Here is a 19977-nt window from a genome sequence, read left to right on the forward strand (position 1 = left end):
ATGTGGCCAAAAATGTTGGTGTAATCTATTAATTAAGAAAATATCTTGCCATAATCCGTCTTTATTATTTTTTTAAACAGTTGAGTAGAGTTTTATACTAAATGTTAATATTTAAGGAAAAAAAATAGTATCAGTGTTGTATAACCAGGTTGCCATTTTGTTGTCATGTGGCAAGAAAACCTTATAACTGGAAATGAGTTATAAAGAGGACTACTGTAGACATGACTAGAAGGGTCAATATTTCTTTCTTTTATTTTTTTAAATATCTGATCACTGACTTTTTTATGGTATAAAACGGTTAGTTCTGGTTGTCATATGAAATAACTATGTACATATGACAATAACAGTTTTTTTGTTTTTTTTTAAATACTATAAAAAATATGCTTGAACTCTTTGAAAAATAAGGAAAATATGCTTTATTACACCATGAATACTTCAAGTTATAAATACTTGATATCACTTTTTATTGGACATAACGCTTAGCATTATTAGAGCCCTTAAATCAAAATTATAGTATGATAATCAAAATGACATGTTTTTTGAAAAACATGAATGCAGAGATTTCTAAGATCATTGTGGATGTGTTTCAAACTAGATTTTTTTTATTCTCCATTTTATCATCTTATCCATATTCATAATTGACCCATTTCAAGAAGAATATTATAGAATAGGAATTTACTCTCTCTCTTTTTAAATATTAACACAATTTTCTTTTTATTTGCAGCTTGGAGATTATAAACCTTTCTATGGAGAGCTGGTAAGCAGTGTGAATAAAGCTCTTTTTATTATGCTTTAACATTCAAATAAGCACCCACAATTTAATCAAAGGAAGTTGGAATTAGTGGATGAGCATATCAATTCCTTAAGGTATGACTGTAGCTTGTTGGCTTTTCCTCCAGGACAATGAGGTGGCAGCGGTCCAGCCGCCCCCTGTTGTTCACTATTCTCAGGACCACACAGCTAACAATGGAGCAGAGCAGATTTCTCCACCTCACCAGCCGATTGAGTTTCCAAGGAGTGAGCCAGAGAATAGAAACCCCAATCCGCCTGACTCTCGTTACCCTGATCCACGGTACCCACCCTACACTGATACCAGGTACAATCCTGTACAACCAGAAATCAGATACCCTGAGAGGAACCCTATCACTCCAGCCCGCCGTCCCAGCCCCCCTGTCAATCAACCAGAAGGCCACACCCACACTTCCGGACCAGGGGTTAGTTCACTCGACTTCATCACAATATTAGCACAGGTCCCCTTTGTTTATTTGGATTTTTGACACCACTTTCTTTCTCTGTACAGTTGCATCTTATTGCCCTGAATTCTCCACAAGTGGGGAACATGAGAGGCATTCGCGGGGCAGACTTCCTGTGCTTCCAGCAAGCTCGGGCCGTGGGGATGAAGGGAACATTCAGAGCCTTCCTATCTTCCAAACTTCAGGATCTCTACAGTATTGTCCGCAAATCCGACAGAGAGACATTGCCGATTGTTAACCTCAAGGTGTGTAGTCCATTAGACAATCTTCAGTCTAGATTATCAAAGCAACAATCCATTAGATTACAGCGATATTAACATGGTTAATGGTGGTTTAGGCTGAGCACAGAGTGCAATACCTAAAAAACCCTTTAATTGCAATAAAATCCTTTAACACACAGCCTCTCCATTGCTTTCATAAAATGGCAACAGTCAGGGCTGTCCGAACACTGTGACCTAATTTTTCAATGACAAGTCATTTGTCCCGCAGCTTTGTGAAATCAAATCAAAAGATACAATGTTTAATATACAGTTATGCAGAACCAATAGAGAATCACAATGTGTGGAACCAAAGAATTGAAAATATTATGTTGCTTGTTGTTGTCGGCGCTTGATAGGACATGAAATAGATGGCTTTTATTACACAGTCCAACAGTCCAGTTGAAAATCCATAACGTGCAATGCACAAAATCGAGCTTGCGCAGGTAGATTCAAATAATAGAGCCTGTTACCTCGTGGAATCATCTACTTTCGCACAGAGTGCGATGGGCTTCAGAATACAAAGGTGATCATTTGATCGTGTGGATCATTTAGACCAGTGTTTCTCAAACTTTTTCTGCAATTTCCCACTTTGGAGGTAGGGAAGGCCTCCGAGCCCCACCTGTCCCCAATCACACCAACAAAATGGTAATTATCTAGGCTTTAATTTTACCTGTTAACATTTATTTTATTAACATCACATTTAAACCTTTCATTTGTTCAGTCAAAATATTTTAGCTGACTCCCAGTGTGATTTTTTTTTTTAAGGCAACGTTATTTTAGAACGTTTTACCTTAATGTTTCTATGGCAACGCGTCATGTTTATCACGTGACTCACCACAACCAAAATAGCGCTGTATGACAGATGTATTGCTTTTATTAAGTTTATTCTTTTTTATTCAAAATATTGACAAACTTGCTTACCATGTCATCAACTATCTAATAATCCAATTGTGGGTGTGTTTTGCCATCTAAAAACCTAAATGATTTTGATCTATAATGTGTGATGGGCGCTGCCACGTTTGAACAAATGCACCGCAGTTCAGAGTCATGTCAATCGGATTTACAGTAAATTCATCATCTTCTCCTGGAATAAGTAAGTGACCGGTAAACTGGGAGGAGAATCGAGTAAACTTTAAAGTTACTTACACTATGTGTATCTGATATGAATAAAACATGTCGGCCAATTATATTTGAATGGATTGCTTCCATAGACTCCAGTGTGTTGTACTTATGTGTATTTAAATGTTACCTGTTAAATTAAACCTAAAATAAACAGTAAGTGGTTGAAAACACTGCATGATGTATGTCAAGAGCTGAGCGTGTCCGCATCTGGCTCAGTGCCAGCCGGAGCGCCCCACCGTTTGAATCTGGCAGTGATGTCAGGTCACTGAACATTCTAAATCCCATATGTGGGTCCGTACTCTCAGGAGCACAGAAATAAAAATCCAGTGTGGGACCGCTCAAAAGGTTAATAGAGATGGGCACAAAATATTACCACATTTCCCCCCGTTTGTCGTGCCCTACTTGTCATGTCTTTATGCCCCACCAGTGGGGCGCACCCCACACTTTGAGAAACGCTGATTTAGACAATTCCTCAAGATTTTCTCCAAACTTCTTCCAAACTTAACCAGTGAACTAATTTGGTGATCACATTTCTTGTCTTTTGATGGCATTGATATTCTCTTCTGCAGGATCAAGTCCTTTTCAGAAGCTGGGAGTCTCTCTTCAGTGACTCAGAGAGCAGGATGAAGGACAGCGCTCCTATCTACTCCTTTGATGGCAGAGATGTCCTGAGGGACAGTGCCTGGTGAGTGCCAGTGACTTTGGCTGATTTGTGTAAACCCTTCAAACAGAGGCCTCAGCAGATCATCCTGTCAGTTTTCATTCTGCTTTAAAAACACTCAGTCATATCTATCTATCTATCTATCTATCTATCTATCTATCTATCTATCTATCTATCTATCTATCTATCTATCTATCTATCTATCTATCTATCTATCTATCTATCTATCTATCTATCTATCTATCTATCTATCTATCTATCTATCTATCTGTCTGTCTGTCTGTCTGTCTGTCTCTCTCTCTCTCTCTCTCTCTCTCTCTCTCTCTCTCTCTCTCTCTCTCTCTCTCTATCTCTATCTATCTGTCCCTCTGTCTGTCTGTCTGTCTGTCTTGTTCATCCACAAAAACACATAACATATTTGACACACAAAACTAAAAAATCAACCTGAATAATTCTGCTCATGGATATTCCCCTTTACTTGCCATTAACGCTCCGCTATTGACAGGATTTTCTGGCTTTCCATGATTTTCAACCTTAAACACTATGTGGTGCAACCTGAAAGAGTACAGAATCCCTGGAAAATACACAGGCGTAAAATAAGCAGAAACAAGTGATAGCATATGTAAGCAGATGTATATGTAAAATAATGCAATGATTAACATTAAACAGCATAGAAATCAAAGCTGCTGATTGTTACAGAATGAAAATGTTGACCCAGTATGAGCTATAGAACTGTGTAACCTTAGGAGTGTTGATCTACTCAATCTATATGTTGATCAACTTTCTCAATCTGATCTGGATGTAGTTTTTGAAAAAAAAAAAAAAATGTTACTCTGCTTTTTGCCCAAAATGTTGCTTTTTATGAAACTCACCCACATTCAGGTGTTGATTAAAAAAGCATGCATTAAGCTAGACCTTTAGTTTGTTTAAAAGCAGAGGGTTCTGTTTTTTCCTTTGATATACTGCATTTTCAGATATTTATACAACAAAATATTCTGGAGGCCATGAAAATTTTGTGAAAATTATCAAAAGGCTGGTGGTGACTAGAAAGAAAACAACAACAACAACAAAAAACACTGAGGGGAAAAGAGTTAAGTGCCTCAAACAATATCTTTCAAGAGTTCAGTGCCCAATCTTTGGCTGGTCCAGTGATTCATTTTACCATTCTTGTAAACAAAATGTAGTTTCCCAAAAGACTGATTAAAATCCTGTGCATCCTGATCCCACAGTCCGCCGATGCAATTTGAATTTGTAATTTTGGAAAGGTCTTGCGGGTTTTCAGCGTCATCTGAGAACCAACCTAAAACAATGATTTTTCTTCCTCTGTCCTGTAGGCCAGAGAAGATGATCTGGCACGGGTCCAGTGGCAGGGGTCACAGGCAGACGGATAACTACTGTGAGACGTGGAGGGCCGGAGACCGCGCAGTCACGGGCTTGGCCTCATCTCTGCAGGCTGGCCAACTCCTCCAGCAGACCTCCAGCAGCTGCTCCAGTTCCTACATTGTGCTGTGCATCGAGAACAGCTACATGACACAATCCAAGAAATAAAGCCGTCCTAAAGAGCTTTTGAACATTCAACACAACAGTTTATACAGGCTGTTTCACTCCAGTAGATGCCTGTATATAATGAATGGAGAAAAAAAAAATGAAAAGAACTGAGTCTGCCTTAAGGAGAATTTGCCAGTCATTTATTCCCTCACCGTAACGCCAAAGAGGCAGGAGGTTGAACGTGGAGGTGTTTGCTCTCTCAGGGCATTGGCACATATTTTTCAGGGGGTTAAACCAGAGAAGTGAGGCCAACTGAGGCAGTGTTTTTAACTGTATCCATATAAAATTTTGTATATGAATTGTTTGTCATCTGTGTTGTTTTATTTTTTGAAGATGTCTTAATTGGTATATTTAACCAATTTTAGCTATATCGTTTGTGTAACTTTTCTCCCCCTCCACTTGTAACGTTTTCATTTTTATCCAAGATTTGTTGGATAGATACTAAGAGGCAGACCTGATAGTTTTAGGATTTAAAAAGAGAAAATATTTATTTTGCAATAAAGAGAGCTAAAATATGATTGAGATAATTAAAATAGAATACTTTTTTCTATTTTAGTGAGCACTTTACATACTTTCACAGATAAAAGTGCAAGACTGAAATAGTTAATTGTAGTTAAAAATGCTCGCTCTCTCGAAAAAGCTCCAGTGAGCAAAGAGAAGATGCCTTGAATAATTCAATACTTGTCCCTCAAAATAGTTTTTGTACAAAACAAAATTATTTTAAATACTTCTGTTGCATCTATGGGATCACTGTGTGTTTTTTCTATTGTGATTAATGTGAAATTTCATATGGACATCTTAGTGTCATTGCTTGTTTTACTCTTCTGGTTCATTCCAGGAGTTTTGATAAAGCAAAGTGGATGATTTAAGTAAAGAAAAGGTGCAAGATTTATGTAACTAATGTTGATGTAAAAAAAAAAAATCTGTTACTCAAAAATAGTGGTTACATGTCCATAATTCATTGGACTGATCATAAAGGCTTTGGTTGCATTCGGTGCATTTCACTGATGAAACAGCTGCTGAGAATGTTGTTCAGGAGAGACAGATGTGTTTTATGAAGACACTTTATCTTCTATCCATATGAAATTTCAGACACCTAATCCACTATAGTGCTACTGATTTGTTCAGTACAACCCTGTGGGCTTCTAGTCTTTTTTAACCAGTATGTGCTGTACCATGTCTCAGAGGCACTGAATAAATGATTTTGTTTTTGTTTGCCACAATAATTTTGGCACCACTTATTGTGTATTCAAATCTGTTTCCTTAAAACCTGACCTGTCTACACATATCTTAGGCTATGTTGTCTGTTCATGCACAATATTAACATTAGATTTCATTCACAAGCCATTTCATATTATGAATGTTTACTGTGTTCACTGACTGATTGCTAAAAAAAAAATAAAGGTAAATTTTTTCCCCTTTCACATGTATTTTAGATTCTAAATTCATAAAAAAGGTTTTCACCCATTGTTTCCTTTGTGAGATCAATTTTCTCCCACTAGAAGGAGATGTTTTAAAGAGTATTTCACATTAAAAAATCACATTTTGTCCTTATTTACTGAAGCCATATGCTGTTATTTTGTACATCAAACCAGAATTTTTTGGAATAACAGTCAGATTAAGATTAAGTGATTTTTGGTATAAATCCCGACCTATAGGTCATACAAAAGCCATTTTTGTTCAGTGTAAATGCTTTTCGTTCTCAATGGCTGGAATTGTAAACTATGCTATTCTACTAAATGCTGTTTAAGCAATGAAATACTCTCAGGCAAACGTCTCCTGAGCACCTATGGTCGAGGGCCCCAAAGTCCTGGTTCATGCATGTCTCTAAATTGCACAGTGTGGCCCTTTGATGACATTGCAGTCCCTCCTCAGTGCCCATTGCACTGATTCTCTGTCCGCCTGAAGGGTTTTACAGCCTGTTCAATAGGATTTAGCGATGTGGCCTTGAGAGGGCCTCAAGGCACAAATCAGAGGGGTTGCTGACAGGGAACTGGTGAAGCTGCCTCTTTTGTATCAGGACTTAAAGGTCCTCTGCGAGTATTTTAGTCAGGTGGTTAAAATAACCCATGGGCATTTTAGAAAATTGATTAAGCAAAATGTGCCAAAAATTAATGAAATGTTATGCCTGCCAAAGAGTACTGTTTAAATGGTCTGAGATGGAGTATGGATTGACTGCAGGATCACAGCAGGATCTCTGATTTTATTGTTAGTCTTTATGATTAACTGTTGTTGTTTTTGTTGTGATCTGTATGGAAATTAAAGAAAACAAAGGGGTTTTTTTCATAGGTCAAAGTGCTTGAATGCACAATTCTTCCCCCAAAATACAACCAGCTACCAGCTGAGTGACCATGCAGTGCAGATTCGGCTATCCCTACAAACAGCATATTGATCAACAATAAAGGGGGCACTTCAAGATAAAATCAATCAGGGAAATAAAAAAGAAAAAGGTAAATTTCACATTTTGTAATTCAGATGAATGGCAAAAGTGGACCAATAGAAAGCATAGCAGGGCCATTCCACCGAATGAGTGACATTTGCTTCAAAACTAAACTTTAGCTTTAATCTTTTTCTACACTGAATATGTATTTAACTCTTCAAGTTAAAAACAAAACGATGTGTTTTGGTCAATCTCAGGTAACTTCATTTTAATTTCTTAAGCAGAAGATGGTTACATGTTTTCTCAGTCATGTTACCAAAACTCATTTTTTTTTTATATTTAATGTTTAAATGCATGTCAGTTATACTTTGTTTTCCCTTCAATAAAGTTTCCCTTCAAGACATTGTTGGTTAATTGGTAAAATATTTTTTGTAAAAACAGTTTTGACTATAAAACACCTCGGGTTCTGCCCTGACAGCTCTCCGCATGCTTCAATGGTTTCATGCGTTGTCTTTATTTGTGTTGGTCATGTGCTTCTCTTGTTCTGCCTCTTTAGGTGCGTCTCAATCCGATCCCTAGTTCACTAGTCAGGGCACTGATTAGGGAGTCAGCCCATTGGCTTATGTCCATCAGTGCCCTGACTAGTGATCTAGGGATCGGATTGAGACGCACTTCACACCCTCTCGTTTAGTGTTTGTGTAGTCCTCTTTAACTTGAGTGTTTTCACCTGTTTCTCATGTGTTCCTTCCCTTTAAATTGGGCTCCTTTCCTTGTGTTCTCTGTTGGTTGGTTTCTTGTGTTATTTGTGGGCAAGTGTTTAATTGCTTTGGGAGCAGTCTTTAGTGGATTTGTTTTGCCTGTGTTCTCATACTTGTTCCAGTTCTGTCCGCATGCTGAAATCCATTGGCTGATATTCTCTCTCTTTCTTCCCAGCAGTTCAGTCAGTGCAGGGTTTAAGGAAACCTGGAGTGTCTGGTATGAAGGTATTTTTTGACATGGAACTGAAACAACTGAACACGCGTGGGAGTGGAATTTGTAGCTACAGAGCATGTCACACATGTGTATCAATAAATGTAGGGTCACAGAGAAAAATCTCTTGAGTGTAGATACCCCCCCCCCCCCCCCTAAACACAACACATCAGTTACACCTTTGCACTCTACACTGCAGGTGCACAAATCCTTTTCTACAAATAACACATGAAGAAACTTATACGCTCACATTTTTTGCTACAGTTGCTGCAGTGAATGTGGTGTAGAACATATTCACACACCCTATCAAAAATCACAAATTTTGCACATCTGCAAATTAACGTGAAACCATGCAATGAGAGTTGTGCAATTGTTGAATATTTGGTCACAAATGCATTACTTTTCTTGGATATTTTTCTAACACAATCACAAGTCCAATTACAACAACTGCTTGAATCTGCTGTTACACATTTTTTATCATCCTTCAAATGACACGTTCCGCGATCTCTCACTTTTGCACCATATACTCTTCGAGATGTGATTTGTGCATCTGTGTGAGGAAGCAGCAGAGAATGTCAGCCAATGAGATGAGCTCGTTTAAACAACTGAGATGAGGAAAAAAAGAGAAAAAAACCCTGAGCAACCATCTTTCTGAGCAGCAGGCGGTGTCAAGTCAGCATGCGCCTTTTTTTTTTTTTTTTTTTTGCCGATCGTGAACTTCTCTGCCGTAACTAATGAAACTTCGCGCCCCATCGAAATCAACTCCAGCACCTGTTACATTTATTATCTTCTCTATCTCTCTGTTGGAGTTTTACCTGGAATATAACGCTACAGGTAACATTATTTTCTTTGAATTATGTATTAACTTTTGGTATTATTTGTATTGAATAGGCTATTATTTGGCTTAAAGGTGCACTATGCAACTTTTCCGTCCAACAGGGGCGTAGTTTGCTGATACTAAGTTTGAGCTCAGAATCTTGGGACATGGGGTCTTCACCTAGCCTAGAAATCTAGACGCACCCTAGCGGCAGCAAATTGAATCTGCCCACGAGTGTCGTCTAGCAACTCTCAATACCCTTCTGAGCTGTATTCCCCTAACTCTTGCCGGGCCAATCACATCGTGTATAGAGTCGGTGGGCGGGGCCATAATGACGACGGCTGAGTTGCGTTTGCGTGCTTCTAGTAAACACAGAAACTGGCGAACGGCGGTCTTTCAAATCAGCTTTGACCGCGACTCTGAAAGATTTGGAGTTAAGCTTTTCTCTGAGAAAAGAACAAAGAACGGCACTGAAGTCATTCTTAAAAAGGGAAGATGTGTTCGGAGTTTTGCTGACCGGATACGGCGAATGTTTAATCTATCAACAAGCTCTGTTTCACCTTCGTTGCTCTGGTTGGTGCAGCGCTATCCTATCGCGTGCAGAGGGAGTTTAAAAGACAACCGTTTATCCCGCCCCTCGGATTGAGCCCTGTCTATGGGTTCCAGAGTTTCCAGACCAAACATCTTGATGTGGGTCTGGCTTGTCAGGCTAGTCTTCACCTTGCAGCCAGTGGAAAAGAATCGGGATAGGACTCTGGCAGAATTCATGTTGATGGATGTGGTTATTAGCGTTACTGTAGCATGGATCGAGTGTTGAGGAACTGAGAAAGGCCGTTGGAATGATTGTTAATGAGATGAACAACACATGCTTCGCGACTCACGAGCAGCGGGACTTTTATCATGACGGGATACAGTCGACGGGAGCGGGCGCTATTTCCACTTTTCCGGTCGTGGGCAAGCCTGCTCACATCAAGATGTTTGGTCTGGAAACTCACCATTGACAGGGCTTAATCCGAGGGGCGGGATAAACGGTTGTCTTTCAAACTCCCTCTGCAGGGCGTGCACGCAATTGGATATCGCTACAACCAGCCAGAGCAACGAAGGTGAAGCAGAGCTCATTGACAGATTAAACTTTCGACGTATCACTCACGGCAAATTAGATTTGCTGCCGCTAGGGTGTCTAGATTTCTAGGCTACAAGCCTGCAGCACTCCTCACAGAATCTGACGCCTCTGCGCCTGCCCCTGCCTCCTGCTCTACGCCCTGCTCTCTACTGCGTGACTTCGGTCCCGAAATCACTACTGTGCAGACTCCGGTCCCAAGCGCCGTGCAGGCTGTCTGAAAGCTTCTACTCTGGTCAGCGGAAACGGATTAAGTCGTGCCATATTTTTTTACAGTCTATGGTCACGAGTGGGAGGTAACCCAGCTCTATCATATTAGATACATTTGAGTTTTGAAAATGATGTTGACATTACTCTGTGAGTTCGCTCAGCGGCTGCTATGACACTTGTTGCAACACTCAGTGGCGTAACTTTGTTTTAAAAAGTGCGTGGGACATAAATTGCGGATCATATGTACACAAAAAACTGCGCACTAAATGCACACCAAAGCTCATTTTGACGTATAAGGGGCGCTCATACGTCAAAATGAGCATTGGCGTGCATATAGTATGCAGTTTTTCGCGTGCATATGATATGCACTATATGGCGGGGGGTAGCATTGCTGATACAATGTTATATCAGATGTAAAATATGTACTATAACAATTGCAGAAAAATGTGTATTAAGATGTCCGGAAATCAATTAAATAGTTAATTTATTGATAGATCTCGTTTAATTATTGCATCTAAACACAATATAGCATTGTTCCAAGATTTTTCACATGAATAAAGGCATATAGATTTGCACACTTTGCTTATAATCCCTGGTCTAGTCTTTTAAACTTGTCAGAAGTTCTCATTTCTAATCTGCCTTCGTGCCTATTTGTTCTCTCATCAAAACCGAATATCATCAGTGATTGCACATCAAGAGCAGGGACAGTTTTGTGCATTTTGTTTCGTGATCTGACCAAAACAAATAGAAAGTCTCTGCAACGGCGTTAAGCGTTAGATTAAAGCGCTCATCTGTGTGAAGACTGCATGAGCCGCGAGAGAAATCTGCACCACTGATAACAGCGGCAACGAGCGCCAGATCGCCTCTTATTTAACAAACAAACAAAATGATACTCTTCTACTTAACCAGAGATGTTTTGTTTCTATTAGTTAGGTTCATCCGTGAAGCAAGATGTTTCAAAAAAGTGGTGAGGACATGTCCCACCCATCCCACCCGCAAATTACGCCTATATGCACACTGCAAAGAGTAAAGCGATTCTGCCAAATAAAACCGGAAACCGAGGGTAACGCAGATATTATGCAATTGACAGGCGACTCAGACGCTCTTACGTCCCGGCTCCTTGGTTAAAATAGCAATTTTCTCACAATTTACAAATAGTAGGAAACATTTGGGATATTGTAAGTACTCAACTGAACAAAATATATAACACTGGCCAAGTGGTTTTTGGATATTTTACTGAAAAAATACTACATAGCACACCTTTATTAATTGGCTATTACATCGTTTGTGATGTAGTGGACATTTTTTTATACACTTAAAAAATGAGAAACATGTAATTTCTCTAGCTGTGGGTATGTCTGTTGTTTTGTTTTTCAAACCTGTTTATTCCAGTGGTTTAACGAAGTAATACTACCTACTTTGTTACAGTTACTCCATATTTCTGGCAACTTTTACTTTTAGTCCACTACATTTTCGAAATAAAATGTATACTTTACTATATACATTTCCCCAAAGGATTTTCGTAACTTACTACAAAATAAATTTAGAAGACCAACCAAGCAAGCAAGCATGCGCAAACAACCGCTCGCCCAACTGGTTGATTTCAAATTTTGTCAGTTGTTATAGCGACTGACACGTGAGGCTGCTGCACAGAGCGGCAAAAAACAGGTTTAAAACATGGACAAACAACAAACGGTATGTTATACACTACTGCAGTACATGTTTTCCTGTCACTATAAAATAATTAATTTGTTGACTATGCATGCTGTATTAATGCCATCGAGGTTGAGAGGATGTGAACATTAAGCGGTTAAAAAAACGTGACAAAAACGCAAGTCTGTTTCAAATGTTTAATGTCACGTTTGCTGCCATCTAACGTCGTTAGGCTATTTGCATTTTGTATCCATCTGGACGCCGTATGCTTTTGTTATGCAAGAAAAGTGACATATTTGACATTAGTGACAAAGCAAACTCCTCACGCAACAAATGAGAAACTCATTCGATTTGAGTTTTTTTATCGTCACTGTCGCTAACATATTTTGTTATAATGTTAACCATCAAGCAAAAAAAAAGTGAAATACTGTGTCTAATTTCAATGCTATGACTGTGTGAAGATGGCCATTTTAAGCATTCTGTTTGGATGATATGAAATGGTAACATTTTACAATAAGGGGTCAATTTTTAACATTAGCTAGTTACTAGATTGATAGTTTGACAAAGATAGTGTAATGTTCCTCAATAACTTACTGTATTTTAGACTTTAATTGTATGTATTACTATACAGCAATGTGAAAAGTATACCTTGACAATTAAATGATTAAAAAGTGACTAGCCCTAGTTTTCATGGTTTAAAACAACTTGATTAAATGTATGTTTCTCATTAGTCATGACCGTATAAACCTTTGATATAAAGGTTTAAGCCTAAATGCTTTTCTAGATGAATATACAGTAGCCTATATTGTACCTAAATATGAATTTCAAACAACACATTACATTTTTTTTATGGATAGACTGTAGTGAAAGAAAAGCTGCTCTTCAAGTTTGTTGGTCACAGACTAATTCTCATCCATTTGTGTTATTTAAAGCGATAGTTCATCTTAAAATAAAATTTGTGATGTTTGCCCAAAATGACTAGGTGACTGTTCATTCAATAGAACACACATTTTTATCTCCAACTGTTGCAGTCTGTCAGTCGTATAATGCATGTCAATTGTGGTGTCCGAATTAATAGTTTCTTTGATGCATTGCGATGCAGGCAAGAATGATATCGGTTAAGTTATAGACCATAACTGTTGCTAATGTCACGTATAATGTTACTGATGTATCATATGATATATCTGATTTATCAAAACAATTGAATTTACACTTGGGCACATAAATGTTTCTCCACAAAACGTCAAGTTAAAATAACAGATCAGCTGATTTCACAATCAAAGACTGCGATAGGAGCTAGCGCCGGACACAGCACTGGTAAGATCATTCAGTTTCTTTACTTTTAATAAAGATGATTGTACGTTGAGCACCTAAGTCTTTACTTTTGGTTTAATTTGCAGTAGTTTGTGCGTTGGCTTGTTGAAGCGATGCATGCTACATATCTAGCTATAACATGACATAGTCTGGCCTATAACATGCTCTCACACGTTTATTTTTGTACCATTGTTGGGGTGAGTAAAATTTCATATGTGGTTTCAACAACCAGATTTATTTAGACTTTTTGACTGTAAAGCGACCCAGACCACCTCCTGAAGTAGCTTTTAGTATTTTGTGTATTTGTTCTAAAAGCTCCTGTTGTCTTCTGTGCCCAGACTTGAGTTTTGTTTGATACATTCAAGAAGCCTGTTTTCTTTGAGCAGGTAAAATTAAAGGTTCAGTTCATATAACTGACAGACAAAATTGTATGTGAGGATGCAGTGAACCGTCGATGCATCGTGATATCGAATTGAACCAAATCGATGACTTGATAATCGTAACCGAACCGTGAGTCCAGTGTAGGTTCAAAACCCTAGTGAATGGTAGCAAAATCTATCAGATTACAAAAACATGAAAAAAAGCACAGATAAGTCTATATTAAACCCCGCGGCTCGTGGAGACACATTAATGTCGTAAGACGCAAAATGATCAGTTTGTGTGAGAAACCGAACAATATTGATATCATTTTTTACCTCTAGTACACCACCAAACTGATGAAGCAACACAATAATGTCAGTAAAAAATTTTTTTTATATGTGATAGTATTGCATCATTAGATCGCTTGATATCTATTGGTTATGTGTACATGTCTAACAGAACATAACATGCTGTCACAGGGCTCGCAAAGCCCAACATCCCGGGGCTATGTGTCTTCCAGATACTGTGTCTACCAATACTTATCTTAAATAGTGAAATTACATTCCTTTCTTGATGTGCGTTGTTTACTCTCTTGACTTGATATTTGAAGGAAAAATACAATTGTGCAAGTTTTGATCATGCTTGTCTGCAACGTAGTCTACTTAGCACGCGTGTGTGTGCGTTTGTGATGCACGGTTTGCGGTTACCGATCGTAATATAAAAATAACATTCCAATTAATTGCAGGTGGATAAGAGATGAATCATTGTGTTTGTTTGATAAAGACATTTTGCGAGACCTAACTGTGGGACGAATCATTCCGGTTGCCGTTTTACCACACAGACCTTTTTTCCCCTCACGTCGTGTACTGACAGGGGAGCCGAAGCTCATTACATATGCACAGTGGGCGTTTACTTAGACTTCAGTGCAGCACGCCTATAAAAACTGAGCGTTCCATTAGAAAGCCTCAAAAACAGGGCATAAAATAGCCTATTACTTATACATTATGATGTGTTTGAATGTAAAACAATACTAACGTCATTAGTTGACCTCAGACAACAGTATAAAAAAATAAAAAGAGCCAGTTCATGACACCTTTAAAGATATAGTGTTATCTTTAGCTCTAGAATATCCTAAATATAAACCTTGACATTGTTTTCATTGTAATCAACCTTTTATAGTGCCCCCCCCCCCCCCGAACTATACAAAAGATCTTGTTGCACCCCTGTCTATATAGTATCCACGTCTTTGTGAGTGCAAACACGAGGAACAATCTGCAGCTGACTGCAATCTCTAGCGCTGGCACAGGAAATCTATATTTAGCAGCAAGTAAGTAATAACAAAGCTCATCCAAATGGTCTACAGACGGTAATGATACGAGAGCGGGACAAGATGTTGGCTTTAATTACATTGGTTGCGGAGGCAAAGCCATGTCTGTTAGACGTGCTGTGTTTATGCTGTCTTTGTGAGTCACTGAAATGAAGATGCTCTGCCGCTGAAAGCTGTTGGTTTTATGGAGGTGGTTTATGCTGCTGCTTCATTTACTATCTTGCGCTCTCGTCTCTGCATATGAAGCTGCCAAAACGGTCAATGAGATGCAGCTTAAATGAGATGTCACACGAATGACTATGGAAATGTGATAGCCCCCATTACTCCTAAATTATATCAAGCTAAATATTGGCTTATTTGTTGCACTAACAATGACATGTAGTCATTGCAATCCGCAGACTTTGAAGTTTAGTAAAACATTTGAGCAGAATCCAAAATTAACTTGCTCGTCGTAAGCCAGTGGATGTTAACTGAGACAATTTACCGATCCATAAACCTTTTTACAAACCATTAAAATGTATTTAAATCTACCAGTACCATGAAAGCAGTCACGTCATTAGGAATACAATTTTCCTTCCTCTTTTGAGATGAGAGTTAATTTTACTATTGTACTATTCATGATTTGTATTCAAAAATGTAAAAAATTTAGCCTGGTTAAAACCAGACCATTCTCAGTAGTAAATGAGTTATGGTCTGGCAAAGCTTCATAGACAAATCATTTCCAAAGGGGCGTGGCCAACAGACATGGCTCAAATGCATCTGGGCACAATTGGATTGACCTAAAAGCAATCAGAGCGAAGAAGATGACGATTGCAGAGCGACGGAGAAACATCTCAGACTCTGACAGCAATTCTCTGTTTGATTTCGAGGAAGTTGTTGCAATGGTTTCTGACAACTTTTGCCGTTGTGAAAGAAATGTGATAATAGCTGGTGTCCACTGCCACTCCATCAACATTTTTGCAAAATTTAGAAAACCTATAGACCCTTTTACAGCCCACGTGATCAAAGAGTTGCGCGCGCATTTTGGCAACGGAAGTGGTGTCGTTCCCTAGTGGTTTTAACGTGTGGGCAACTCCGAAAGTTTATCAAAACGGTTTCCCAGCATCAAAATGTCTGGCTGTTGCGTTTTCGGTTGCACTAATCGCTATTCCACCAATGGGCTTAAGTTTTATAGGATTCCGACAGAATCACGGCCGTTTCAGAAGAACCGGCGGTACCTGTGGCTGCAGGCGAATAATGCATTGATTGGAACGAGGACATAAAAATGCTCGCATAAAAAATTTCATTTGTATAACATTTACTGCACTTGAAACTTAATTATTTATAATAAACCTCCCAACATTGGCTGCCACTGGTGTGTATAATGTACCCCCCATCCCCAGATTATCATATCAATAATCACAATTTCATTTGTAATGATTTTATTAATAGTTTAATTGCAAAATAACCATCTGAGAAATGTATGCAAGCAACATAGTTGCTATTAAAGTACTATAGCATTACAAAATTAAACTTTAAACAGAAGTGTGTCGACACATACGAATCAATAACAACATAAAATGTCAGGAAAAGGATAAATGTATGTCTGTGTGAAGAATAAGAATAAATGTGGAAAATTGTATTGGACATTCTGTACATGCCCACAGACAACGTATTCATAAGCATCCAGTGATTTATATGCTTGTCTCGGGTGTACATGCTCGGTTTCTCAACTAAATACGTATATATCCGACCACTAAGTTATATCTGGCCATCTGCTAACATCTTCTATCCACTCCACTATAGTACACGGATCTGGTAGCCGAATACCATTTGATAAAGTCAACTTTTTAAAATAACTTTCTCGGTTTGTGTTGCTTAATCCGCTCACGTAGCTTGACATGCTGCTGATTCTCGCCACAGTTTGTTGCCAAAATGCGTGCGCATACGTTGCTACGTCATCATTGTATACAAACAGTAAAAGGGTCTATTAGCATCTCAGACCGACTGAAACATTTTGGATTGATGGTCGAACAGAAAGCATTAAGCTCTGATCGAATTTTCCCCCGTTGTAAGGCATTTGTATTGCGATTAGAACGCGATTTGCAATATTTTGAAAATAAAATAATATTGATGAGTCTTTGAAAAATTGTGTTTCAAACTTTATTCACATTCAGTCAGATGTGTTAGAACAATTTCAGACTTGAGCATAGTTATGCTAGTTATTTATTTACAATTATTTACAATTTTTACATGACTACCAGCTAGTCTGAGGAAATAAGCAAAGAAAGGCCAGATAGAGAGCTACTGTGAAGGGTAAGCACATGATCACACTCCCCCATCCTCCTCATCGAAATAGCCAGTGTAATCCACATCTGGTAGCCGAGTGTTGTTCTTTGCTCTGGTTTTAACAAAAAGGAAAAGTTTAAATCGCTTAAAACAGACGTGATAGCTGATTCGAACAGTGATGTTCCACAGCGGCATCCATCTTAGTATACAAAAAGTAGTCATCATTACATTTCTGATTGGTTTATTAGAAATGGGTTTGAATTGCTACACTGTAAAAAAATGTTTTTTGTTTTTTGTTGATTTAACTTAAAAAAGTAAGTAGCCTGGTTGCCTTAAAATGTTGAGTTTATTGAAATAAAAAATTTGAGTCTATACAATGAAGGACATTTTTAATAAACTCAAAATATTATTGTATCTGAACCACATACAAAAATATGATAAATCATGAAAATAGAAGCATTTGGCATGTTTCACTGCTTCATCAGAAATAAAACACACAATTACCCAATATGCTTACAAAATCTTTTAATAATATTTGAATAAAGGTTGTCGAATCTCAAAAAATGATCATTGTATTACCTCAATTTTAATTTCAATGAACTCAAAATTTTAAGGCAACCGGGTAACTTTTTTTCAAAATATTTTTTTCCAGTGTACTTGCAGAGCAAGTATAAATTTGCAGTCAGTTGTCAGGGTTTTCCCAAGCTATAAAAAATAGCTAAAATACTAAATAAATATGAATGACATAAACTGTTCCATTCCCTTGTTCCATTAGGATTTATACAAAATGTTCTATTAAGCTCTAGTTTCTTTTATTCATTTAAAATTCTTAATTAAAGGATTATTCAATTCAATTAGATGGAATTTCATTGAAAGTTGCAAATCTTAAAAACGGGCTTAAAGGGATAGTTTACCCAAAAATCACTCACCCTTATGTTACTCCAAACTTGTATGAGTTTCTTTTTTTCAGCTGGACACAACATAAGATATTTTGAAGAATGTTGGTAACCACAAAGTTGACAGTAGTCACTGACTTTTTAGTAAAAACAAAAAAAACAAAACAAAGCCAATGGCTAGAATTAACTGTCTGGTTACTAACATTCTCGAAAAAAAATAGCTTTGTTTGTGTTCAGCCCGAAGAAAGAACTCATAAAAATAAATTTTTGGGTGAACTGTCTCTTAAAAAACAAACAAAATAAAAAACATTTTTTTGTGCGTGTGCCTACATTTTTGTAAAAACACACTTTTACATTTGCAGTTTCCAGCTGTTATAATGAACACCAGCCAGAGCTTTACATTGCCTTTTTTTTAACTCGGCATACAACCACTGGATAGTGGTTTGGTGGTGAGCACAAAATCTGTGTCTGTGAGTAAAATTATGCATGATACACGCAACCCACGGGAAAATTCAAGCCCTAACAATATTCTTCCACATAGTTTATTACTTCAAATGTCTTTTTAAAAGACTACAATTGAAAAATGTATATTATATAAAATTCAACCTCCACCCACATTTGGCAGGTTGGCGGGTGTTATGCTCAAAGTATGCATCGTTTTTGTTTATCCGCACAGTCATAGCCTTTGCGAAGTATTCTTCTTTTGACTCGTAAGTACACAGGCATTCGACACATGCACAGTTAGTCATGTAAATACTGCTAAAAAGGCAATGCGCATATGCGACCTGCGCGTACAAAATACTGAAAGCATGCTGAGTAAGGCTGAGCAATTGTATCGATTCTGCGATATAAATCAATATTTTCCCCCAAGAAAGTATCGATAAAAAATAAATTTAAAAAAAGTATCGATACATAGGTTCTATTCAAATCCGCTGTGTTTACCCCATAAGGTTAAAAATCATGATTTATTCCAAACTTACTTCATATCACTTTATACTTAATAAGTCGAGTGTTTTACATAACCTTCTGTGATCTCATGTGACTTTGGGTCAAAAAATCGGACAGAAAATACACAATAATAAAAGCTATGTCTAATAGTAGGGATGCTCATATTGACCGTTTAACCATTAAGCGATAGTAAGAATTTTGACCAATTAACACTATCAGTTAAACAGTTAAAAGGGTTTTTTATTTATTTTTTATTTTACTCACGGGGCAATATATATATATATTTATTTTACTCCGTGGTCATATTTGAATATTCCTGTGTCTGTATAATGTGTTGTAGGTTTGTGTTTATTGGTTGTTGTCTCCCCTCTTCCCCCTCTTCCCCCTCTCTACACTCCCACTTTTCTACAGCTTTACACGCCCATTTCTTGAGGCTTTAAAAAACAACTCTAAGGTGTGAACAACTAGGCTAAAATAGGGGTGTTTCATGACACTTTAATGCTTGGGTACGGGTCACGATAAAACGGATCAAAGACTTTTAGAAGCATGGTTTTTATCTCCCATTTGCTTTTGTTCACACTATTACTAAGGTTTATTGTAGGTGATAAGTTATTTCAAACGCATTAACATTGAAAACTGTATTTCAGAAGTGGTCGCTTTGGATAAAGCACCTGCTAAATGCATACATTTTATACATTTCGCCATAAACATGTTTTCCCAGTGAGATTTAAACCATTATATTTTGCAATTTAAAAAATAAAAAAGGTCCCTGCACTGGCCAATAGCTAATTATTTGCTTTATTTTAAACAACAAAACCTCAGTTTATTTGTGCTTGATGCCTATGGCTAGTTTTTATTGTCAGTCACTGCT

At 37.7% G+C, this 19977-nt stretch overlaps 2 protein-coding genes across 14 annotated transcripts in view; both read left to right on the forward strand.

Moving 5' to 3' along the window:
- col18a1a (collagen type XVIII alpha 1 chain a) overlaps positions 1-6268 on the forward strand; it is a 108514-nt gene extending 102246 nt beyond the window's left edge. For all 5 annotated transcript variants that reach the window (XM_067444391.1, XM_067444387.1, XM_067444389.1 and 2 more), the window contains 5 exons: positions 725-757; positions 900-1214; positions 1301-1498; positions 3205-3320; positions 4631-6268. In XM_067444391.1, coding sequence (XP_067300492.1) covers positions 725-757; positions 900-1214; positions 1301-1498; positions 3205-3320; positions 4631-4844 — 876 coding nt within the window. In that variant the 3' untranslated portion in view covers positions 4845-6268. The remainder of the gene's footprint in view (positions 1-724; positions 758-899; positions 1215-1300; positions 1499-3204; positions 3321-4630) is intronic.
- An 8626-nt stretch (positions 6269-14894) lies between these two features.
- Positions 14895-19977, forward strand: part of pcbp3 (poly(rC) binding protein 3) — an 87380-nt gene continuing 82297 nt past the window's right edge. For all 9 annotated transcript variants that reach the window (XM_067444406.1, XM_067444408.1, XM_067444407.1 and 6 more), the window contains exon 1: positions 14895-14994. The gene's annotated coding sequence lies outside the window, so the exon portion shown is untranslated. The remainder of the gene's footprint in view (positions 14995-19977) is intronic.

The sequence above is a fragment of the Pseudorasbora parva genome, chromosome 5 (assembly GCF_024679245.1).
Source record: "Pseudorasbora parva isolate DD20220531a chromosome 5, ASM2467924v1, whole genome shotgun sequence".
Classification (NCBI taxonomy): Eukaryota; Metazoa; Chordata; class Actinopteri; order Cypriniformes; family Gobionidae; genus Pseudorasbora; species Pseudorasbora parva.